General features: G+C 40.6%; 1 protein-coding gene across 4 annotated transcripts in view; it reads right to left on the reverse strand.

The window, feature by feature from the left end:
• Positions 1-26,031, reverse strand: part of DPP6 (dipeptidyl peptidase like 6) — a 922,327-nt gene that overhangs the window by 367,639 nt on the left and 528,657 nt on the right. For all 4 annotated transcript variants that reach the window (XM_067041762.1, XM_059073588.2, XM_067041763.1 and 1 more), the window contains exon 3: positions 2,724-2,822. In XM_067041762.1, the coding sequence (XP_066897863.1) occupies positions 2,724-2,822 (99 nt within the window). The remainder of the gene's footprint in view (positions 1-2,723; positions 2,823-26,031) is intronic.

The following is a 26,031-nucleotide window of genomic DNA, read 5'->3' on the forward strand; positions in this document are numbered from 1 at the left end:
TGATGATGGTGATGACGGTGAAGATGATGGTGATGATGGTGGAGGTGGTGACAGTGACAGTAAGGAAGAAGAAGGGGAGGGGGCACAGACAGAGGAGAAAGGAGGAAGAAGAGGAGAAGAATGAGGTTGCCATAGTGATGATGGTGGTAGATGGTGGTGGTGGTGGTGGGTGGTGACTCCAAGTCTACCACAGGGAAACTGTTTAAATGCTTGCATTTTGAGGGTCCATGGGCAATTTGCCTGCTACATTGTAGACACTCAATAATCACTAATTGAATGAATTAATGTTCTGATAATTTCTAAAGCTCATCTCAGCTCCACAACATTTGATAATCCTATGAATGTATAGTAGTCTTTCTGTGGATCTTTACATTTAGACTTGTAATGTAAACAATGAATGAATTTTTTGTGGTGTTTGTAAAAATCCATTGTGAAGGCACAGTTAGTTAATCACCACAGTTATTTCATCCACTTTAAGCTATTACATCTTCAGGGAGCAGGAAGAAAGGGACTGATCGGGAAGAGGAATAGTGAAAGAAAAGTTGGAGGTGGGCAGCTAAAAGGGTAGGGGGAAAACAGTTACGGCCCCTCACATTCTTGAAGTGCCTGGTCTCTGGGGAGACCTGACCGCTTGGTTAATTTGCAATAAAACTTCACACCGTGCTTACATTTACAAAGGAAGAATCCACTTAAGAAAGCTCCTGGACACCAAAGTCATGTTTATTTGAACCACAGGTGGTCTTATGAGTAGATGTAACCTGCTAAAACAGAGAGGCTGGGCATTTTCTGCTGGGCACAAGGCCACTTCTCAACTGCTTGTATTAACGCCTAACTTTGTGGATATAACAAAACCTTGGCTGCCTTCCTCTGGCCAGAAAGCCAGCACATCTCAGAACCAGCTCTATGCATCTGCAGCATAAATTAGCTCATGAGATACAAACACCTTTCAACAGTAACCAACACGGGTTCCTGCAGAAACTTGGGTGCCCCTGGGCCTCCAGATCTCTGCTTACACTTTTAAAATTTTTTGCACAGGGAAACCTGGTGTAGGCCAAGTCTGAGACCATGGGCACCCTAATATAAAGATTTCCCTATATTATTTTAGCACCTCATGGAGTCTTTGCAGGGCCCCCTCTGACCTGCTCTGAACCCTATACCTTTGAGACCAAGTTTATACACCATCTTTGAAACTCCTTCTCAGGAAGAATGAGGAAATCACATCCTTCCTGCACTTTGTTTCGCGACTGCCTTTGGTCACTCCCTGTTTTGTCTCCAGAATGACCTTGTGCTCCTTAAGAAGAGTAATCATCTTTTGCTCCCGAGACCAGGCCCAGAGCACACTATCCGTGCTTACCTCCTTCCTCCACAATGGGTAAATGCCAACAGGAAGCAGATGCTAAGTCCCCCTCAAAACCAAAGGTAAACTTACTTCCTCAGTCAGACAACAAAGACCGCGGCTCTATCTACGTTTTGGATTTCCATGTGCCCCCCACTGGCATTCACAACACACTGCTCTCATTTTCCCCCAATTCCGTCTTATAAAATACATCCCCTCTGAGATTCCCCTACTTCTTTAATTTTTAAATAAGTGAATCTAAGGATCAGAAATTAATACTAAGCCATAGCGGAGGACAAAGGAGAAGCTATTGCCCTAGTGGGAGACTAAAGGCAAAAAGTCAATGCTGGTTGATTTTCAAGAGTTTGTGAAGTGAAAGAAGCATTTCAGAGGAGTCTGACAGCAAGAAAACGTAATCACATGGTGTCACTCAACACAACAGTAGTGGAAAGAGCACAAAAGGGGAAGTGAGGAGACAGGCTTCCAGCCACAGCTGTGTCACTAACTAGCTCTGTGACCTCAGAAAATTCACTTAACCTCTCTGGGCCTCATTTACTATAGAAGCCAGGATGTGAACTAGACCTCTAGCGTTCCACTACAGAGGTTCTTTGACCTGAGGATTAATTTTCAAGTGCATCCCACTGAGGCTAAGACTAAATGCAAACAATATCCATGGAGATAGCAGCAGAGGTTCTAGGGCCAGACTACACAAGAGGGACGCAGCAAAGCCCGCAGAAGATGGGGAGCAGAGTCATTTACAGCTTTCCTCCCAGGACCGCACTCTAAAAATTATTTCAGACCCAACTACAGGAAATAGACTGTTTTGAACCAAAACATGAATTATAAACATACTGCCTTTTGCCACCAGTTCTATTTTGCTTTATTGTTAAAAAAAAATCAGCCCAAAGAAGATTTCATCCAGATTAAAGTTCAAGAGGAAAATTAATTTATCTGCATCTGTGCACGAGGCTCTGCTGTTTTCCTTCATTAGAAAGCATTCTAGAAGAAACCTTTAGTTCCTTTTGGCCCTTGTATCCAGTTGGAGTGAAAGCAAGAAGAGCACAAAAGGGAATAAAGAAAATGGAGAAAGGAGGAAGGCTCAGCTGTTTCTCTCCCTGTCCTGTTGCTTAGCAACATCTCACATCTCCGTCTGAGAAATTATGATTCAGGGAGGCGACACGGAGGACCCGTTTCTCATGAAGGAGCAGCCTGATTTTACCACATACACATTTTCTTAGACTGATAATAAGATGGTGATCACAGCAAGAGCTCTGAGGATCCTCTTCTACAGCCAGAGAGAGAAGGTGAAAGGAAAACTATGAAACCCAAACTCTCAAAGAGTGGCAGGGAGTGGGAAAGTGCTTTCTCACATGCACTCGGGACTCACCACTTATCCACTTAGCCTCGGGATCATGAATTTTGAAATCTTCACTGAAGAGATCTTCCACAGTCACCTTCTTCTTTTGAGACAGACTGTTATCTTCCGCTAGAAAAGAATGAGGCAAATGGTCAAAAATTTTATTTTTTGGTAAAAAAAAAAAAAAAAGAGGACTATACAACATTCTGATTGCCATTCAGAAATAGTGTATACAGTAAAACATAATTTCTATAAGTAAGTGCTGAACAAAAGCATGCTTTCTGTTTTTAGCTAAACTATCAAAAACTACGGTAAGGGGAATCACTGTTCAGTAAAATGGCATCATTACGCCCCCTCTGCCTGCAAAACATGAATGATCGTATTTCTTAGATATGAAGGTAAATAGTTGTTTCAAAACTGACTGATGAGCAAGAAGGCGGTAATAGTCAAGAAAGGAAAGGATCTCAGCTCTTTAGGTAACCAGTCATTCATGAAGCATTTATAACGCCAACTGCGGATAACATGGTGGATGCTGAAAATTCCAAGACAACTAACACATTCCTTAGGTATTTGTTCTCCATGTGCCTCACTTGTCCCTGGCTGCCTTTAGGTTGGGGATTAGTTCTTTTTTTTTTTTTTTTTTTTTGCGGTACGCGGGCCTCTCACTGTTGTGGCCTCTCGCTGCGGAGCACAGGCTCCGGACGTGCAGGCTCAGCGGCCACGGCTCACGGGCCCAGCCGCTCCGCGGCACGTGGGATCCTCCCGGACCGGGGCACGAACCCATGTCCCCTGCATCGGCAGGCGGACTCTCAACCACTGCGCCACCAGGGAAGCCCCCGGGATTAGTTCTTCAGATAGAATCACGCCCCAAACGCTGTGTGCAAACTACCAGGTTTTGCCCTCCCTTTCCTGGATCACCATGCTTGGGAGTAAGCGCCTGGGATAAGACTTCAACATCCATCCCAAGAGGCAATGTTTAGCTAAGGGCCCCAGCGGGGAGACTTTAGAAACCTGGCAGCTTTTATCCTGTTTCCTGAGGTTGAAGTGTCTGGGGTTTTAGATCTGCCTCAGAAGACGTTCTCTCCAGTGGCACAAAAATCCATTCATCTACTTTGAAAAGACAAAGGGCCGTCTGGGCACCTGACCTGTGAGACTACGCAGATTAAAGCCACAGAACAGGACACCAAACCACCGTCACTTCCTTTGTAATAATAAGAAACTCTCTATCTTAACCATTTCTGATGTACATCATCTACCTAGAGTGTTTATTTACGATCCCGCCCTCTTAAATAAAAGATGCCAGCTGTTGTGGTACTTTTCCTGAAGATTCAGGTCCTCGTTTCTTCCGTTGTGTGTTGGGCTGCTGTGTGGGGTATTCTCAGTGCTAATTAAGGTGTGGAGGTCTGTGTGCATCCTACGTGAGGTGGGTTCAGATCAGTATGTTTTTACATTTTGAGGTTTGGTGGTTATGTCTGTTTCTCTCCTCAATTTCTGGCTGTTGAGCCACCTTCACTTCTTGGGCTGTCACAATGCTTACCCTCAACAGTACCCTTTGCCTCTTTCAACTTTGTGTTTCAAAACCTGTGGCAGGTTGGGAAAACAAAAAGAATTTTTGTTATAGTACATAATGAAATAAGAATATAGAATCTCTGAATGAAATCTCCAAAGCCTCTTCTAGGATTCTAGCGTGTAGATTTTGTTACATCTCCTATGGTTTCTTTCTTTTGGCCTCCCTGGATGTGATAGATTACTGAAATTCTCAGAAACGTTGCACACTGACTGATTTCTTGCATAGCAAATAGGATTAATGTGTGTAAAAGTCTTTTGAAATTTACAGAATGATAAGGTTCAGGGTGGCCTTCTTGTTAGACCTGATTATATGTGGAGCTCTCCCAGGGGCTGATCAAAACATGTTGAAACCAAACCAAGTTCTTCCCTCTAGGACCTTCCTATCTGCAATTGAACCAGCCCCGAAAAAAGATACACCGCTTCAAACACAATGCATTTCAGTATGGAAGACAGACAATAAATGAAAATTTTAAAGATTACTAGACAACGGTCTAATAAAAGTTATATCGTGATCTAGTAATTAAGAAGTATACTTGCAACTAGTCGATAAGTAAGTGCACAGTACAGTGATTATAGACAACAATACTATATTATAAACATCAAACTTGTTAAGAGACTAGATCTTAATTATTCCTACTGAAAAAAAAGATAATTATGTGACCTTATAGAGGGTGTTAGCTAACCCTACAAAGGCAATCATATTGTAATATATAAATGTATCAAATCAACATGTTGTACATCTTAAACTTACGCAATGTTATATGTCAAATATATTTCAATTAAAATACAATAAATAAAATTTTAAAAGAACAAAGAATAAAAATTTCAGAGACACTCAAGTATATGGTCAGAAAATAATCATATTAAAACTTAAATTTTATCTAAGTAAAAACCATTATTCAGGGATGATTCTAGAGCCACATTTGGGTTATCCACATGTCTAATAAGAAAAGAATGAAAGACTGCCATTTCAACAAACTTTGGGTAAGCTATGAAAAGCCAATTTATTCACTTTATAAAAAATTTTCTTTTCACAAATACTAGGAATTCATCCAAAAAATTTTTTTTGTTTTTTTTTTGCTGCGCCACATGGCATGTGGAACGTCCCCAACCAGGGATCGAATCCGTGCCCCCTGCATTGGAAGCGTGGTTTCTTAACCACTGCACCACCAGGGAAGTCCAAAAATGTGTGTTATTTTTTAAAAAACCTATTATTTCCTCTGTTTTTAAAACATACTTTAAAATCTTACACAACTTAAATAGGGACAGCTTGTGACGGCGGCATTATGATATGCACTATACAAAGTGCTCCGCCCAAGCCAGGACACTTTGATTGTGTCAGTCATCAGCTCTGCCTCCTCAAAACCATCACCGCTGGCCTCTCTGGACCTTGACGGCTTGTTCACGTGGTCAAGTGCTATCTGAGTTACTGACTTACAGCCCGATGCATTCCAAAAACCCTCTGAGGTGGTGACAAGCACGAGCGACTGCCGTGTTCAGGAGTCATACTGAGCCCTGAAGAATCACAAATGAAGGACCTTGCAGCTGCCCTTAAGAAGCTCCCAGAGCAACAGAACCAAGGCTGAGGGAGTGACCACACTGCAGCAGTGACAGGGCTGAGGGCATCAGGACCTGGCGTGCTAATACTTAAGGAGACTGCAGAATAAAAAGTAGGGGGGGGGGCTTCCCGGGTGGCGCAGTGGTTGGGAGTCCGCCTGCCGATGCAGGAGACACGGGTTCGTGCCCCGGTCCGGGAGGATCCCGCGTGCTGCGGAGCGGCTGGGCCCGTGAGCCGTGGCCGCTGAGCCTGCGCGTCCGTAGCCTGTGCTCCGCAATGGGAGAGGCCGCGACAGTGTGAGGCCCGCATACCGCAAAAAAAAAAAAAAAAAAAAAAAAAGTAGGGGGAATTCCAGAAAGAATTCTTTGAGAAAAGAACCCCCTAGCCAAGATAAAAGAGATAAAAGAAGAACATTCAAGCTAGGAGGATTGCAAAGGCATGAAGGCATCGGTGAATGCAGCATTTTCAGGAAATTGTGAGCATGTCGACACTGGCGCAGTAGAAAGCGTGAGTTGAAAATGTCTCGAGATGAAGGTAGATTCTCTCATTATATCTGATATTCTGAAATTCCATTAGAAAATGTCTGCTTGTGGATCTTCTTTAAACATCCTGCTTCCCAGTCAGTACTATTTTCAGTCGAAGAACTACTTTCTCTGGATCAGGAATATTACCGCTAACTGTCTCAGCCAACCTTACTGCTCCATCCTTCCAGACCGCACTGGACCTGCATAGGAGCTTTTAGGTCCAGCCTCCACACTGCTAGCTTTTTCTTTCACGTCTTTGGCATTTTTACATCTTTGGGAGCATTAGCATGATTTCTTCAGCTCCGTCTTCCACTTTATCTACTTGCATGATTTCTTCAGCTTCATTTTCCACTTTATTTTTTCTCTAGTGTGTCTCTTTCATTTCACTACTGAGTTTTAAGTTTTTAAATATTTATATTTTAATTTCTAATGTTCCTAATTAGCTTTTTCTCAAGATCATCGACTCTTACAGTTGCAAGCTCTTCTATCATATCGATCATTAAAAAAAAAAAACACCCCTAAAGTGTCATTTTCTGTTTTCCCTAGTTGATTTATATTTCTTTGGAGTTAAGTTCTTATATGTGTTAAGCTGGTGTGCTGCTTTTAGGGGATGGTTTCTGTGGGTCCTTTGAGCTTGGTTGTAAGGTTCTCTCCTGCAAGTGTCCTGGGTCATGAGAGACTCCTGGTGGTGTGGTCACAAGAAAGTCCTGGGCAGTCAGAGGGTCCATCCAGGTAATGGCTCTCGCCAGGCCTGTGTGGCCATTTGGGCTGGAGCCCTTTCAGAGATTCAAGAACCTCTGAACATAAATGCCATTTTAAGGCAGGGGGCACTTGTCCAGCCTCTGGCCTCCATAGACACCAGTATCCTATCCCCTCCTGTTGGGCCTGACTTCAGCCTCTGTTCCTTTAGGGTGGCAGGGATTTGGCCTTACTTGCTGCTGTAGGTTTTTACCTGGTCCTTCTTCTAAGGATACTTTTCTATTCTAGGTATAGGAAGAACTCCCTTTCTGGTTTTTGACTGCAGCTACGTTTTTACTATATATCTTCTCTCATTTCTAAATGCTTGAAATGAAAAGGAAAAACTTCTATGCTCAACCTGTCACCTATAAATGAAACTCGACATACACATGGAGATATAAGAAGTGGCCAGTGGCTCTTAGAGTTTGGACTTTATCCTGAAGAAAATTTGGGGATGATTGAAAAGTGAAGTTTCCTTCAGTCCTACAGTTAGATAACCACACGGCACTTGTAATTAACTTGGCATCTTGGTTAGCTCACTGGCATGCAAAGGTCTGTTATAATCTGTAGTGAGGTCGTTGTTCTTTGTGTAGGTCAGTATATAATGCAAGGCTCCTTTCCATTCCGGATGCTTGTTAAATAGTTATGTTGTTAAATAGTACAATTATTGGACAACATTTTGGAAACTCTTCTCCAGAGATTTTTAATATTAGAAACAAATCCCTTGACCCTAAAGCAGGTTAATCTGACGCATAATCTTCCCAGGTGTTTTCAATCACTGCTGGGGGGGGGAGTGGTTAGCTACTGATAACAGAGAAAACCTACCCAGATTAGTCAGAAGTCTCTTGTAAACTCTGCTTTTGTTAGAAATTGGAATAACTGACAACTCTAAAATGTTTTGCAGCCTTTGGAGGATTCTGACAGTTATTACTTCTCGATCCTACAAGAAGGAGGACGAAGGAAAGCCATTTTATGGAAGGTAAACCTGAGCTCCTGAGAGGCTGAGTGGCTTCTCCAAAGATTCATGGGAAGGCAGTAAAGCTAACATTAACCACACTTGCAGAACTTAAATATTGACATTATTCACAGAATCTGGCTTGTTCACAACCTATTCCAGAACTGGGATGCTAATAAAATCACAAAATGCAGGTAATGTTAATGATGATCCTGATAAAACACTATGTTCTCCAGGTAAAACTGTTTTCTGTAAATAAAGAAAAGGTTGGAAAAAAACATTTTAAGGCATACATTTCCTTAATTAGAAAAAACTTAGCCACCAAATAAGATTAACAAGAAACTCATACTATCAATATAATGATTGGCACATAGCAAGTGGTCACCCTGCTACAAGTAGTTTGGCTGATGTCAAGTACTAAGTGCTTTCAAAACTCGAAGGGGACAAGGACAGTGTGGGTGAGTCAGAAGTAGCTCCACAGAGAGACAGACCCCAACCTGAGACTCAGAGTAAAACTACTCTTACATTTAGAATAAGTCACTGGGTCCCATTTGTTTATTTTTGTTTTTATTTCTATTTCTCTAGGAGGTGGGTCAAAAAGGATCTTGCTGTGATTTATGTCATAGAGTGTTCCGCCTCTGTTTTCCTCTTAGAGTTTGACAGTGTCTGGCCTTACATTTAGGTCTCTAACCCACTTTGAGTTTATTTTTGTGTGTGGTGTTAGGGAGTGTTCTAATTTCATACTTTTACATGTACCTGTCCAGTTTTCCCAGCACCACTTATTGAAGAGGCTGTCTTTTCTCCACTGTATATTCTTGCCTCCTTTATCAAAGATAAGGTGACCATATGTGTGTGGGTTTATCTCTGGGCTTTCTATCCTGTTCCATTGATCTATATTTCTGTCTTTGTGTCAGTACCATATTGTCTTGATTACTGTAGCTTTGTAGTATAGTCTGAAGTCAGGGAGCCTGATTCCTCCAGCTCCATTTTTCGTTCTCAAGATTGCTTTGGCTATTCGGGGTCTTTTGTGTTTCCATACAAATTGTGAAATTTTTTGTTCTAGTTCTGTAAAAAATGTCAGTGGTAGTTTGATAGGGATTGCATTGAATCTGTAAAAACAAATGGGACCTAATGAAACTTAAAAGCTTTTGCATAGCAAAGGATACCATAAACAAGACCAAAAGACAACCCTCAGAATGGGAGAAAATAGTTGCAAATGAAGCAACTGACAAAGGATTAATCTCCAAAATTTATAAGCAACTCAGGCAGCTCAATAACAAAAATGAAAAAAAACAAACAACCCAATCCAAAAATGGGCAGAAGACCTAAATAGACATTTCTCCAAAGAAGATATACAGATTGCCAACAAACACATGAAAGAATGTTCAACATCATTAATCATTAGAGAAATGCAAATCAAAACTACAATGAGATATCATCTCACACCGGTCAGAATGGCCATCATCAAAAATTCTAGAAACAATAAATGCTGGAGAGGGTGTGGAGAAAAGGGAACACTCTTGCACTGTTGGTGGGAATGTAAATTGATACAGCCACTATGGAGAACAGTATGGAGGTTCTTTAAAAAATTAAAAATAGAACTACCATATGACCCAGCAATCCCACTACTGGGCATATACCCTGAGAAAACCATAATTCAAAAAGAGTCGTGTACCAAAATGTTCATTGCAGCTCTAATTACAATAGCCAGGACATGGAAGCAACTTAAGTGTCCATCAACAGATGAATGGATAAAGAAGATGTGGCACATATATACAATGGAACATTAGCCATAAAAAGAAACAAAACTGAGTTATTTGTAATGAGGTGGATGGACCTGGAGTCTGTCATACAGACTGAAGTAAGTCAGAAGGAGAAAAACAAATACCGTATGCCAACACATATATATGGAATCTAAGAAAAAAAAAATGTCATGAAGAGCCCAGGGTTAGGACGGGAATAAAACACAGATCTACTAGAGCATGGCCTTGAGAATATGGGGAGGGGGAAGGGTAATCTGTGACGAAGTGAGAGAGTGGCATGGACATATATACACTACCAAACATAGGGTGGATAGCTAGTGGGAAGCAGCCACATGGCACAGGGAGATTAGCTAGGTGCTTTGTGACCACCTAGAGGGGTGGGATAGGGAGGGTGGGAGGAAGGGAGATGCAAGAGGGAAGTGATATGGGGACATACGTATATGTATAACTGATTCACTTTGTTGTAAAGCAGAAACTAACACACCATTGTAAAGCAATTATACTACAATAAAGATGTTAAAAAAAAAAAGCAAACACACACCACACAGAAAAGAATAAGTCACTGGGAAACTTGCATGTTATTTCTATAGAAGTTGATAATATTTGTATGTTTCCATACAAACACCTACAGAAGAACATGTGGAAATCAATTTTTCATTTTTCAGTGTTTGCACTGTTAATTCAGGAGTTCCAATGACAAAGCATTTGCTGAAACTTCAGCGGTTTTCATTGCCTTTGAAATCTCATTCAGTTGAACTTAATAACAAATAAATAATTCATGAGGGCTGGGAAATGAAAGGAAAAGGAAAATAAAGAAATGTATTCTCCCAAACTTATAAGGGGCACCTTGTAACCTCAGCCCTACTTGTGCGAGCAGCAGGCCAGCTTGCTTTGGGGCAGATTGGTGAGACCCGGGGCCGGTGGGGTACCTTCACTCTTTCAGGACGCTCCGGACACACAGCACGGCACTTCCGTGGGCCTGGGATGGAGCCAGAGATGGGCACGTGCTCCCTCCTTCCCCAGCTGCAGGCCAGCCGGCCCACTATCCATCCAACTCTCGGTCACCAGTTCTCCAAATGGCCCAACAGTGCTCTCTGAGCCCTTGTTTACTTGCGTGTACAACGTGGGAGCCTTTGCTAAAACAGTTGATTGAGACGAATGCCATGTATGGATATAAAAAGAGTAGATCAGGGTATTTACGTGGTGCTACAGCATCACCCTAGGGGTCACTTGCTGGTTGCAGGGGCCGAGGGGCGAGCTTATACTGGAGAGAGCTGACCGTCACCACCGTGACCCAGTTCTCAAGCTTCATCCCCAACAGCAGGACAAACGGATTCTGTGATGAGGCGTGAAGGGGCCAGCTTCACGTGTGCCAAGAAGGGACAGAGTTTAAGCTGAATGGAGTCAAGCTTTTAGGTCTCACTTTCAGTTCTTAGGAGATATGGATACAGGGTGTCTATGCGGACACCAGGAGGAGTCAAGCAGAAGAATCCACAGGTGGACAACTGGCCTCTTCTTTTCAACAGCCCCACGATGTGCTGGGGGCTGGGAGCCGCTAGGCTGGGCACGTCCTCACTTAAAACACACATAGCAGCCACCAAGGGCAACATGTGAGCCTTGGTTAAATCCTTATTCATGCAAACCAGCTCCACAAAGCCATTCTTGGATAATTAGGGAAGTTCTTGGGTGAGAGTTAGATGACATTCCGAAATTATGCTTTTTTTTTTTTTTTTTTTTTGCGGTACGCGGGCCTCTCTGCAACCTGTTTCATTGACGACTAGCCTAATACAGAGAGCTGTGCAGTAAAAGGAAAAAGCTCAGTGAAAACACAGGAAACATTTCCCTTCACTCTGCCCACATGTGATCTGAATGAGTGCACTATGTCAGATATGGTTAGAGGCTGGGCCCAATACTTCCAATTAGATTTCTTTTTTCTTTCTTTCTTTTATAAATAAAAGAAGTTCAGTCAATAATAATGTCTGCTATAGATACTACTCATATTTCCTTGGTAGGTAGATTCTTATCATAATGAAAGAATAAATTTAGTTACACTTCACTACCAACAGCTTAGGAACAATGACATTTAAACCAGGTAACATGCCTACAAATCATGACATGAATTTGGGAATTTTTCACCTAATCCTGAGTTAACCTGTCCAGATCATTTACCACATGAATCCTTCGGTCAGGACTGAGAAGGAAACATCTCATAATAGGCAGAAATCCTAGAGACAGTAGGAAACAGCAGCCACTGAGTCAAGGGAGCACTCTCTCCCTTTACAAAGAGTGAGATTTACTCCATATTACAGCAAAATACAATTCTCTGGAGAAATCTCTCTGGAAAAGTCCACTCCCGAATGTAAGAAACTAAGTATCTATGGTTGGGTTAAGAATTGCATTAAAAATAGAGTTGCCATATGATCCAGCAATCCCACTCCTGGACATATACCCAGATAAAACTCTAATTTGTAAAAATAGATGCACATCAATGTTCATTCCTGCACTCCTTACAATAGCCGAGACATGGAAACAACCTAAATGTCCACCGACAGATGAATGGATAAAGAAGATGTGGTACATATATACAGTGGAGTACTACACAGCCATAAAAAGGAATGAAATAATACCATTTGCAGCAATATGGATGGACCTAGAGATTATCATATGGAGTGAAGTCAGACAGAGAAAGAAAAATACCATATGATATCACTTATATGTGGAATCTAAAAAAAATGATACAAATCAACTTATTTACAAAACAGAAACAGACTCACAAACATAGAGAACAGACTTGTGGTTGCCAAGGGGGAGGGGAGTGAGGGAGGGATGGAGTGGGAATTTGGGGTTAGCAGATGCAAACTATTATATAGAGAATGGATAAACAACAAGGTGCTACTGTAGAGCACAGGGAACTATCGATATATTCAATATCCTGTGATAATCCATAATGGAAAAGAATATGAAAAAGAATGTATATATATGTAAACTGAGTCACTTTGCTGTACAGCAGAAATGAACACAACACTGTAACTCAACTAGACATCAATAAAATTTTTAAAAAAAGAATTACATTAAACCACCTTGTCAGGAGTGATGGTGGAGCAGCTACAGGAAAATCCACAGTCAAGGCTCTGCCTTTAGGATGTATTTTTTTTGACTCGTCCAAACAAAGTTGATCATGCTTTCCCTTCTGCTCCTACGAGTCAGCATGGAACTGATTATTTCCTTTTAAGTCTGTTTTCCATACTAGCTTGATTGTTCCCCTTTTCTTTTTAAGACAAAAATTGTGTCTTCTTCATCCCTGTAAGGAGCCTGGCACATACAAACGTTTAGCTAATTTCTGTTAAATGAGCATTTAAAAAATCTACATCTTTGCTTTCACTTTTTGCTTATTTTTTTGTAATAAAGTCTTTTTATTACTGAAATATATTATTTATGGTTATAACCCAAATTTATATCCACAAAGAGTCCCACAGATATTGATTTATCTTAAAGTCTTTTTCTTACGAGTTCACATACCTTCTGAAGCATCTAAGGAAGTTCATAGCATAATACCGAAATTAGTCATATTGTACATTTTACTCAAATGCTGGAAACCAAGTTATCAGCATTATTCAACACACCCTATAAATTAAGAAGTTCTAGATGTCGTGCTTTTTTTTAAGCTTCTCAATCAAAAACATCAAAGATGTTCATCTCTTCTTTATGCCCTTACCTTATTCTTTTAGATCTAGGAAATAAATTAAAACCTTAAAATATATTTATCCGCCTGTTACCTTTAGTGAGCTATAACCATTGGACTTCACATAATAAAATGCACAAAGGTTGATATGTTTACTCAATCATCTCCTTCTTTTGGACATTTTTATTAAGATAAAATTTACACACTATAAAATTCACCCATCGGAAGTGTACAATTCAATGGTTTCAGTGTGTTCAATAGAGTTGTGCAACTACCACTGTGATCTAAGTTTAGAACATTTTCAGTATTCCCCCTCCTGAAGACTCCATAATCATTAGCAGTCACTCTCCATTCGCACCCCTTTCTTCCCAGGCCTAAGCAATGAAAAATTTATTTTCTCTATCTATACATTTGGCTAGTATGGGTAACTCATATAGAATCATACAATGTCTTGATCTTTTGTGATTGGCATATTTCACTTATCATAGTATTTTCAAGTTTCATACACGTAATAGTATGTAATAATATGTATCAGCACTTCACTCCTTTTTATGGATGAATAATACTCCAAAGCTAATGGCATTGAGCATCTTTTCATATGTTTATTGGCTATTTCTCTATCTTCTTTGTCTCCCCTTATCCAGATTGTAAAAGATGCAAAAGTTGAGAAATTCACTATTAGGAGAGGAAAAGCCGTAGATGTGGCACAACAAACTTTTGCCAATACATCTGAAAGATCAAAAGCTCAGGGTACGCAGACACGCGAAAAGCTCTTTGAAACCTAAGTGTGTAATTCATAGATCTCCTCAGCCATCTCAGCAGAAGCCAGACATAGAGAAGGGAGTATCTAGGAAAATCCTGCGGAGGAGTCTTGTCTAATGGAATGAATCTCCATGACATACATAGGAGACCCACAGTTTCTTAAGAATTCTATATCTGCAGAAGCATTGCCAGCTTGGACTGAAAAGGACAGAGAGACTATGAAATAAAAGAAGGGTGTCAGACTTCCAAAATCCTCAGACAGGAAATATGCTGATAAAATTACTCAGCTACAAACTCATGCTACCTTCCAAGAAGAAGAAGAATGATCTCCAGAGGGCAGAGCTGAAAGCCACAGAGCACTATTCCCAGGCCTTTAAAACTAAAGTAGTTTTGCCCAATTGGCTTTAGAAATGGTTTGGAATTCGTTGCCCCTTTTTTCCTTCCATTTTCCCCTTTTTTGAACACAAATGCCTATAACTGTTATCCTATGCCTGTCTCACCACTGTATTCAGAAGAAGACACTTATTTCTTTCGTTTCACAGGCTCACGATAGTGATGAATTTTGCCCCAGGAAGGAGCACACACAGTCTTACCCATAACTCATCTAGATGATTCACATGATGATATTTGGGACTGCTGAGCTGATGATACTGTGGGCTTTGAACCGATGCTGTAATAGTTTGAGGCTTCTGGGGGCCTTAGGATGGAGTGAATGTACTTTGTATGTGGGATGGATGTAAATCTTCAACGTCAGACTGTGTAGACAAGGTAATGCCAAGCAAAGATGTCCTTATGTACTGGTGTTATGGACTGAATTGTCTCTCCCCATTTCATATGCTGAAGCCTTAAATCCCAATGTGACTGTACTTGGAGACAGAACCTTAAAGGATGCAGTTAAATGAGATCATAAAGGTGGGGCCCTAATCCAACAGGACTGATATCCTTGTAAAAAGAGAGGAATAGAGACGGAGCTCTCTCTTTCTTTCTCTCTCTCTGTGCATTCAAGCAGAGAAAAAGCAATGTGAGACACAGTGACAAGTTGCCATCTGCCAGCCAAGAAGAGAGGTCTCACTACGAACCAACCCTGCTGGCCCTTAACCTTGGGCTTAAAGACTCGAGAACTGTGAGAAAATTAATTTCTGTTGTTTGAATGCAGTCTGTGGCTTTGTTATGCCAGCCCAAGCAGAATAATACAACTGGTGTTTTCAAAATTTCAATTTGCAAACATTTGTTGTTAGTACACGGAAACATATTTGAATATAGACCTGTATTCGGTAACCTTTCTAAACCTACTTAGACATTTTATTAGCATTATCTATATGGGTGTTCATTTTGTCTGCAATAAAGACAGTTTTACTTCATTTCAAGTAGAAACAATCCATTAGAATTGCTAAGAAAACGGGTTTATTTAAGAAAGGCAAGGTCCAAATAAGAATAAACTAGTTGCAGCTATTGATGGATTTTAAGAAACGAGAGTCTATTTGACCTGAAGGCCTCCAGACAAACTGTTTAGTGATAAAGAACTACAATTTCTCTCTCCCTATGGCTTAATCTGCATTGTCAGGTTTTACAAGAGAAATATATGTCTAAGCAAAAAATTGTGAATGTTTTAAATAAATTTTCCTATTTATTTATTTATTTGGGATAACTTCTCCTGTTTTTATTTTTTATAGGTTCTTTAGGTGATTATCCATAGACTTTGTAGTAAATGGTAAAGCTGTAATCTATTTTTGATACTTAGATAAATTTCATGTTTTTTTCAATATAAAAGCAAAATGCTTTTGCATTTGTTTTAAAGATCTGTGTGTGTTTTTTTTTTTTTTAGTTGAAGGATAGTTGATTTACAACGTTGTGTTAGAATTTTCCATTTTAAAACCAACTGATTGTTTCGAGGGAGATTTTATTAAGTGGAAAGTTGTAAATGTCACCCAGAGCTGAGAGAAAGAGCTGGAGCCACCGTGTTGGGATAGAGGAGAAGACGTGTAGGCAGCAGCTCCTTCCTCTTGTCTAGTGAAAAGCCAGGAGGCTGCATTTAAGATCAGCAGAACAAGAAATGTATGTTTAAAGAAAGTCTCACGTGAACTTATGAAAGAGATCTCCAGAGGAATGAAAAATAACCTGATAGGTTCTACAACTCAGAGTGAAGAAAAGGAAGTGGGAGGAAATGTAAGTGAACTAAATGTTCTACTTTGATGGGAAGCAGTCTGTGAATACTGATATACGAGCATAACATTAAGGATGACAGGAATAAATACCAGAAGAACCAAACTCAGAAATGGCCAAAAGTAATGATATCTAGGGACTGGTTGTCGAATGGATAATATGAGAAAAGTATTACTCTAATTATATTTAGATTGTTAATATCTTTTTCACTGTTTATTCTTCTGTTTATATATATTATTTGGGCAATAAACATTTATAAAGTTGTATTCTGATCATAAGCATACACTCACATCCAAATTTATTGTCTGAGTGAGGATGTGTCTTCACGATGCACCAATGCCAAGGGCAGCTAACTTAGTCTCCCCGAAGCACAGTGTGCTATATGAACAAGGTGTGCAGATCCCAACAGAGAAGTGGGCGGGGCAACCCTTTACCTGGTGCCTGCAAGAGCAGGCATGTCCATCTCAAAATATTGGTGTCACAAGAGCAAATACCCTACACACATTTAATGGATGATTTAGTTTCGAGAACCGTTATCATTTGTCATACAAAATGTCCATTTTTTAAATTTGAATTTTATTAGCTTTGTTGATTGATCTGTATTTAACTTGGCTCTTGCTGTTAAGTTTATATGAATCGTAAGTGGAGTCTGTATCTGCTTAATGCCTGTAAGTAAAATAATAAAAAAAATAAGTCAATGTGGGACATAGATACTGTCTTTTCCTCTCAAATTTTTAAAAACACAAGTATACACCTTAATGGGAATGAATTTCAGTCCCTTTTCTGGTGGTAGAGAATCACAGTTTGAAACTGAGAGGACGCCCCCAGGGAGGAGGGAGGAGCGGGCGTGGGTTCTCGCTGGGAGCGGGCAGAGGAAGCAGAAAGGCGAGAGGCACGGGACACGGCCGTCACCGTGTCCATGGCCCCCAAAGTGTCCAGCACATCTCTCTCTAATTCTGATCGCTCCACGAGTCCACGTTCATGCCCGTCTTCAAGACGCGGCCACTGTGAAATTGCTGAAGGCATTTATTTCCCTTTGTACAGTTTCTTGGGGCTGCTGCAACACACTGCCACAAATTTGTTCGCTTAAAACACAAGTTTATTCTCTCATGGCTCTGGAGGCCAGAAGCCTCAACTCAGATTCAATGGGTCAAAATTAAGGTGTCAGCGGGCCCCTTGGAAGCTCTAAGGGGGAACATGCCTTCTGTGCCTCTGTCAGCTTCTGGAGCTCTGGGCGCTCCCTGCCTGTGGCTGTGTCACTCCAACCTCTGCCTCCTGGTCACGCGGCCTCTCCCCGCCCTCTCCGTCACATCGCCCTCCGCCTCCTCTTTACAGAGATGCATGTAATTTCATTAAGGACCCACCGGATAATCCAAGAAAACCCCACATCTCAAGATGCTTAACGGAACCACATCTGTGAGGACCCACCTGGGACCTGTCATTCCAGGGGTTAGGACACGCACACCGTTCGTGGAGCCTTTTTTTCCCTACCACATCCCTCAACACCTTTTGTCCCGTTTCTAGCTAACCCACTGCTTTAGAAGGCATCCTCTGAAAATGCAATAATCACACACTCACTGAACTTTTAAAAAAGACATTAAAAAGGAATCTGAACAAGGGAAAAGTGATGGAGAAAAAAGACTGGTTAAATCTGACGTTCTGTAGATTATCATTTAACCTAATTTCTGGCGATTTTAAATACCTCACATAAAAGCACATAGTGAAGTTAGCAATAATCTGGGATTTGGGGAATATGCAATAGCAATCTGAGAAAGTGCATATACATGTTGTTTCTACTTCAGTGATAAATGGTTGTTGAACCAGGGTTTAAGGTGAGAGTTCTGTCTCACTCAGGCTGGTGACTTTGCTTCAACTTCTTCAGTCCCCTGAGCTGCCTAGTTCATTGTGGACAACTTCTCTCTATTTCTCTGACTTTATTATATCATCCATTTCTGTGCTCTGACCTACACCCGGAAACTCAGCTTAGACCTGAATTGCTGCCTTTGGGTCCTGTCTGGCCAGAGTCTTTGCTAAAATAGCATCTACTAGATCAGCCCCTTTTAACACATGGTCCCTAAGGATCCCAAAATTCACTTGAAATTTAGCAACAGGCTCTCACCTAAACCAAGCAATAGACTCCAGAGAAAACCAAAGGGCCAGGATAAGATGTACTCCTTTTCACAGTTTACATGCAACTATACCTTTAAAATAGGATGCATAATGTAGCAATGCTTTGAAAAGTGCCCCTTTATGGATAAATATGTAGGCACATTTGCCTTAACTTACAGTCTTCATGCAAGCATGAATAGTAAGCATCTATCGCCCTTCTGTTGATAAATGGCTCTTTAGTGTAAGGTTTCAATAAATAAGCAAGACGCACCTAACAATCCTTCTAGAACTGATGATGAAAAGTCAGAAGAGAGATCGTTAAGATTCTTCTAGGGACATACTTCTCAGGACTTTGGAAGTTTGCAACTAACTAAAAGGTTAGTAGCAGTGTAAATTAATTCTTTCTTTTATGAGGATCTGTCAGAACTCCCTCTTTTCAAATTTGTTTCAATTTAAAGAATGGTGCAAACTCACTGTTCAAGTTCAAGGAATGTAGACCTCCTTCCTCCACTATTTCGTAAGTCAAGGGGTCTTACTGATTGTGGCAGATACTATACTGCCTCCCCAGGAGCCGTGGCCCTCTGGCAACTCAGCAGAGGCAGACTCCTGTGAAATACTTGTTCTCTCAATCCTTTCAGCTAAGGGTAGCCATGCAATATAGTTATATGAATAAGCTGCCTCCTGGCTAGTTTCGGGGAAAGAAAGAAATACATGAGGCAAGTTCTGATTTTCCCTTCCTTCCTGTGAGAGTGCAAGATGAGATGCGTGGTGCCGTTGCAGCTACTTTGCTGACATGAAGATGATGGCAGCAGAGAAAGATGGTCTTTGAGCCACTGAATCACCCTGGGACTGAGTGGGTCTAGACTTCTTGTTTTGGGAAACATGATAAACACCTACAGTTTGAAGTATTTTAGGTAGGTATTTTGTTCCTTATGGACAAAAGTACTCTAATGGATACATCATAACATCTGGGCTTGGAAAAATACTCAAGCTGATCCCTAAGATGGTTAACAGATAGGCTGACCAGGCCCACGAACTTCCTGAAACGTATTCACGTATTTATGAGCACATATATGCCCTTTTCCCCCTTCCAATGATCAGATCACTCATGGGCTTAACACACGCTAAAAGCAGTTATGACATGTAAACTGTTACAGACAGTAGGAGCCATGAGAGTACCATCTCGAAGTGGGTGCCTGGCATTCCAGACTCTCCCAATCAGCCTGAACTCCTGCTGCTCGTCACGTCCCTCAGTGCTTGCAGGCCAGGCATCTCCTGTTCAGCAAAGCACACCACGTTCATTCTGGCTCATGGTGACCCTCCTTCTTTTCCTTCCATTAACACCGGATCTGTCTTTCAAATTCCTCATTCTCCAAAATACCTTCCACAAATGCTTCCTGTCGTCACCGATCTCTCCCATATTCTGGATTGTCATGACAAATATTATCCGTACCACCCATTTACAGCACTTAGTCTCAATTAGCATTGACACATTAACTTTAATCAGAAACAACAGTAAGAAGAGTAGCAAAACAAATACCTATTGCAAGACTAGAGAGACACAACTCCCCCAATTCATCAGCTGGCAGGTGGGTGTGAAAAGAACCTACAAACACAACCACAGACGCCCAAGTGCAAATGAACAATACTAGAGACCCATCAAGTAACCTACGTGTCCCGTGACAGGACACCTGGTCATAGTCACTGATAATAGATGGACTATGACAAGACTGGATTTGGGGGATGAGTTTAATGTAGGAAGGAGAACAGGGAGAAAATGCCTAGAAAAAATGGGCAAACCACCTATTTCTACAAGAAACAGTAAGGTATTCATTACTTGTTATGATATACACAAATGTTATTAAATTACTGTTAAGCCACTGTGCAATTTTCATAAGGATTATATGAGATCTCATGAAAAGACAATCCATCACTGATTAAAACATTGGGCATAAATACAACTTAAAATATAACAATGAATCTCACAAACATTATATTGAACAAAAGAACCAGCTGTAAAATAATCAATATTACATGATTACATTAATAATGTAAGTGCAAAAGTATAAAAGTATGCAAAATTATTTTATGATGTTAGAAATTAGGTTACCCTTAGGGAGATTAATGGTGAGAAAGTGTATGGGGCAGCTTTGGGATGCTGGCTACATTCTGGTTTTTTAATCTGGGTGCAGGCTATGTAGTCTGTTCAGTTTGAAAATTCATCAAACGATATAGGATTTTATATATATATAAATTATACATATTTGTATATATAAAAATATCATATTTTATATATATAATGTTTTTAAATTGTTTGTTCCAGACTTTTTTCTCTTTTTAAAAATATTTTTATTCGAGTAGAGTTGATCTACAATGTGGTGTTAGTTTCAGGTGTGCAGCAAAGTGAATCAGTTATACATATACAAATATCCCCTCTCTTTTAGATTCTTTTCCTATATAGGCTATTACAGAGTATTGAGTAGAGTTCCCCGTGCTATATAGCAGGTCCTTATTAGTTATCTATTTTATATATAGTAGTGTGTATATGTCAATCCCAATCTCCCAATTTATGCCTCCCCCCACCTTACCCCCTGGTAACCATAAGCTTGTTTTGTTTTCTAAAACATTATATATATATATGTATATATATTATATATATAATATTTTAAAATTGTTTGTTCCATAATCTTAAAAAAATAAACTTAAAACACTGAGTTACCACTTCACAACTATTAGAATGACCAGTTAGAAAATCTGAATCACTGACAACACCAGATGCTGGTGAGGATGTGGAGCAACCGGAACTCTCGTCACTGCCGGTGGGAACGCAAAACGGAGCAGCCACTCTGGGAGACAGTTTGGTGGTTTCTTACAAAACTAAACATACTCATCATATGACCCAGCAATCATTCTCCTTGGTATTTACCAAAGGAATTGAAAATGCATGTCTCACAGAAGCCTTCAAACGAATGTTTACAGCAGCTTTATTCATAACTGCCAAAACTTGGAAGCAACCAACATGTCCTTTAGTAGGTGAATGGAGCAATAAATTGTGGTACATCCAGACAATGGAATATTATTTAGTGCTAAAATGAAATAAACTATTAAACAATGATAGTTTCTCCATGGAGGAACCTTACATGTATATTGCTAAGTGAAAGAAGCCAATCTGAAAAGGCTATATAATGTATGATTCCAACTTTATGACATTCCAGAAAGGACAAAATTATGGAGACAGTAAAAAAAATCAGTGGTTTCCAGGCATTAGAGTGGAAGGGAGAATGAATAGACAGAGCATGGAGGTTTTTAGGGCAGCGAGACTACTCTGTATGATACGTGCCATCATAAAGGTAAAGGTAGATACGTGCCATTATACATTTGTCCCAGTCCATAGACTGCACAACACCCAGGATGAACCCTAATGTAAACTATGGACTCTCAGTGATAATGACGTATCAATGTAGGTTCATAAACTGTCACAAAGGTACCGTCTGGTGAGGGATGTTGGTGGTAGGAATGCCATGCATTTCTCGGGGGAGGGGGTGAATGCAAAAACTCTGTACCTTCCTCTCAATTTTGCTGGAACCTAAGACTGCTCTAAAAAATAAAGTCTATTTTAAAAATCCATGGAAATTTTATTACAGAACTTTCTTTGTTTACTAGCAGTAACAACTCAAGTGGAGGGATTCTCTCAGATGTATTAATAATTTTAATATGTAGCTTTTTCCCACATAAACCCATTTCATGTTATCTTGACTGGTGTAAATTCAGAACACTTGACTAAGTTTCTGACTTGGATGCACTTACACCCGCTTGTAAGAGAATCTGATTTATGAACTGTAGCTGCCAATTTGCTAGATTTCTCTCCCTCTCAATAAAGCCTATTGAGTCCAAGTGAAAATTTAAAAAAAAAAAAAAAAAAAAAAAAAGATGAGCTGGGAGCTAGCAATGCAGTTATAGACATTAGATATAAATCAAACAGTTATGAATTTTCAATTCCATAACAATAACCTCTCTGTTATGCTCCCACCCAAAAGATTGAGTCTTATATTCTGGTAACCTCTGCTTGGCCTTAACCCAAAGTCTACCTTCAACATGACTTTCAAATATCCAAGGCTTTTCGTTTTTATACCACCTGAAAGTGTTATAGTGTTTTCCATCACAAACAACTGTCCATCTTCTCTACAGTGAAAATCCAGAAAAGTCAGATGTCAGGGATGTTTTAATGCAAATATGAGCCTGGTGGATTTTTCAGCTCCTATAACCATAACTGTGGCATTAAAGATTATCAGAGTCCTTTTCATCAGAATGCAAGAGTTGCAGCTGCCCCAAAAATGGCATACACTGAGTGTGACCTATTGCGGACACATATTTAATACCTGAAAATAAAAAAGGTAACTTTGAGTCTATTATTCCAAAGAGAAATTTAGAAAAGGGCACAGACTAGCAAGGGAGAAATGAATGACAAAATTGAAAAGGACACATTCTCATCTGGTTAATCCCTTTGGAACTAAGATTGCCTTAAACACTTTTAATTTGATTTTTAAAACATAAATTGTGCATAACTGGTGATAGTTAGGCTGCACTATAGAACAAAGGTACTTGTTGCTCAGAAATATTACCACGAGGCCCTTTGAGATCCTGGGGCACCCAAGTGGCATTCCATCACGATCCTTCCCAAATTGGAAGGGGGACCCACACATACTCAGAAACATTTTCCCCAAAAGACTGAATCCACGGAGTTCGTAATGGATTGGGGGGTTAAGCAGAAAGCAGATACTTTAATCTGAGTTTTAACAAACCAGAATACAAGACTGGAAAGAGGTAGCACTTGAAAAGATAATTTTTTTAAAGTACATGCTATGAATTTCAAGTCAGTCTATGAAAGGGAAGCAAGGCTGGTAGAGATGCACCCAAACTGTGCACATATGTCCAGGGCGTTCTTACTACTAGGACTCTCTACTCTTCAAAACTTAACTTCCTCCCTCGTACAGGGGAAGCCACTCCTGCTGTGGACCCATGGAGAGATCAGTACTAGAGAGAGATGTGCTGGGTACTTTAGGGGCCATGGATGAGCTGATGGCCACGCCGTATGTTATGTCAAAGATTCAATTATTCACAACTCAATATAGGTCTTTAACTAGCTCAGCCTGTGACTTCTGTTTTATTTTTGCTTAATGATTACACCACCGTGAAATTCTCACTGTGCACGTTCTGTCTTTTTCAGTGGATCTAAGCTCTTGTGGAGAACATGTGCATCTCCTTTGCCCACACCTCACCCAGCACTTAGCTCAGTGCCCTCAGCCCCTTGCAGGGATCATTCACGTTTGATCAATGGATAGGCACTCTTGGTCGATGTGAGGATGCTCTGCACGTCAGTGGATTCAAGAAGGCTCTGAATGACCTGACATCCTCTTATGCATAGAAGAATTTTGAAAGAAAAGCCACTGCTGCATCCCGGGAGAGGGATGAGCCGGTGATGGGAGGCACTCACCACTGAACCAGCCTGTCTGACTGTCCTTACCCTACAGGACACACAGCCGCTGAGCGGCACGACTGAGAAAGAAGCACTAGCTATGAAAGTCCAACAAAGCCAAAGGGCCAGGCAGGCTCAGCCACATTTTAATTTTAACAGAAGAATAAAAGAAATTCTGCTCAAAGCCTTTTCTGGAACACAGGGGTTCACTAGAGCCTCACCTCATTGTTGCCCCTGACAACTGGCCATCATCATTCAAAAAGATAACGGTTTACGATGACCGTGTTCTCTATTTATTGCAGAAGGGATGCTGCTGTGATGGTTCCGGCTGCACAAGGACTGAATGTAAAACACTTTCAGGATTAGCAGCTGCATTTGAGAGAATAGGAGTTTCCCTGTACAGCTGGGAAGACCCAGGGACAGCTCTCTGCCTGGCATTGAGTTGGCCCTGTGGAAGGGAAGGTCACAGAACTGGCTCTTAGCCTTAAGTTACTCAGTCCAGATGTTTCCCACCCAGCCTTGTTGCTCTGAACCGCTGGTGTGAGAGGAGCCCCCAGCAGCTCTTCTACCTCCCTCTGAAGTGATGGCTGCAGGAGCCTTCGGATTCTGGGTGACATGAATGCTCAAGTACCTGGGTGGGGGTGGGAATGACTGCAAACTACCTAAACCATCATTGCTTCCTAACTTTCAAAGTGAGTGCTGGACAATCACATCATCAAATCTTTGATAATCATGTTCTCACATAAAGCACACTTATGTTCAAAGAAAAGCAAAGGTAGGAACGCATGCTCCACAAATTCTGAGGGAGACCTGATTTCCTTTCTATTAATTAAAAATATGTACTTGCTAAAGTCCCCAGCTTGCATGAATTAATTGTTAATTAATATAAAACATCAGCAAAATTATAAAAGAGTATTTGTCTTTACCAATCCCCTGCCCCAATCCCTCTCGAATCTACTCATTTAGAGTTTGAGAGTTGAATGGATTTTTTTCCTGTAAGATGTTCTGTGCTTAATCATGAGCCCAAGTGTTCTAGGAACTCTTGGCTCTTCGTAAAACTCACAAGAGAGCAACTCTCTTTTCATAACTGTCACTGAAACCTCTTCACCATTAGGCAAGTGTTGTTGGCACTTTAGTATATAAATGGCCAGACTCAATCACTTTTTTTTAAACATCTTTATTGGAGCATAATTGTTTTACACGGTTGTGTTAATTTCTGCTGTATAACAAAGTGAATCAACTATAGGAATACATATATCCCCATATTCCCTCCCTCTTGCATCTTCTTCCCACCCTCCCTAACCCACCCCTCTCGGTGGACACAAAGCACCAAGCTGATCTCCCTGTGCTATGCGGCTGCTGCCCACTAACTAATCTATTTTACATTTGGTAATGTATATATGTCCATGCCACTCTCTCACTTCGTCTCAGCTTACCCGTCCCCCTCCCCGTGTCCTCAAGTACATTCTCCATATCTGTGTCTTTATCCCCGTCCTGCCCCTAAGTTCTTCAGAACCTTTTTTTTTTTTTTTTAGATTCCATGTATATGCTAGCATACAGTATTTGTTTTTCTCTTTCTGACTTAATTTCACTCTGTATGACAGGCGCTAGGTCCATCCACCTCATTACAAATAACTCAATTTCATTTCTTTTTATGGCTGAGTAATATTCCATTGTATATATGTGCCACATCTTCTTTATCCGCTCCTCTGTCGACGGACACTTAGATTGCTTCCATGTCCTGGCTATTGTAAACAGTGCTGCAATGAACATTGTGGTACATTACTTTTTTTGAATTATGGTTTTCTCAGGGTATGTGCCCAGCAGTGGGATTGCTGGGTCATATGGTAGTTCTATTTGTAGTTTTTTAAGGAACCTCCATACTGTTCTCCATAGTGGCTGTATTAATTTACATTCCCATCAACAGTGCAAGAGGGTTCCCTTTTCTCCACACCCTCTCCAGCATTTATTGTTTGTAGGTTTTTTGATGATGGCCATTCTGACCGGTGTGAGGTGACACCTCATTGTAGTTTTGATTT

The sequence above is a fragment of the Kogia breviceps genome, chromosome 9 (assembly GCF_026419965.1).
Source record: "Kogia breviceps isolate mKogBre1 chromosome 9, mKogBre1 haplotype 1, whole genome shotgun sequence".
In the NCBI taxonomy this organism is placed as follows: domain Eukaryota; kingdom Metazoa; phylum Chordata; class Mammalia; order Artiodactyla; family Physeteridae; genus Kogia; species Kogia breviceps.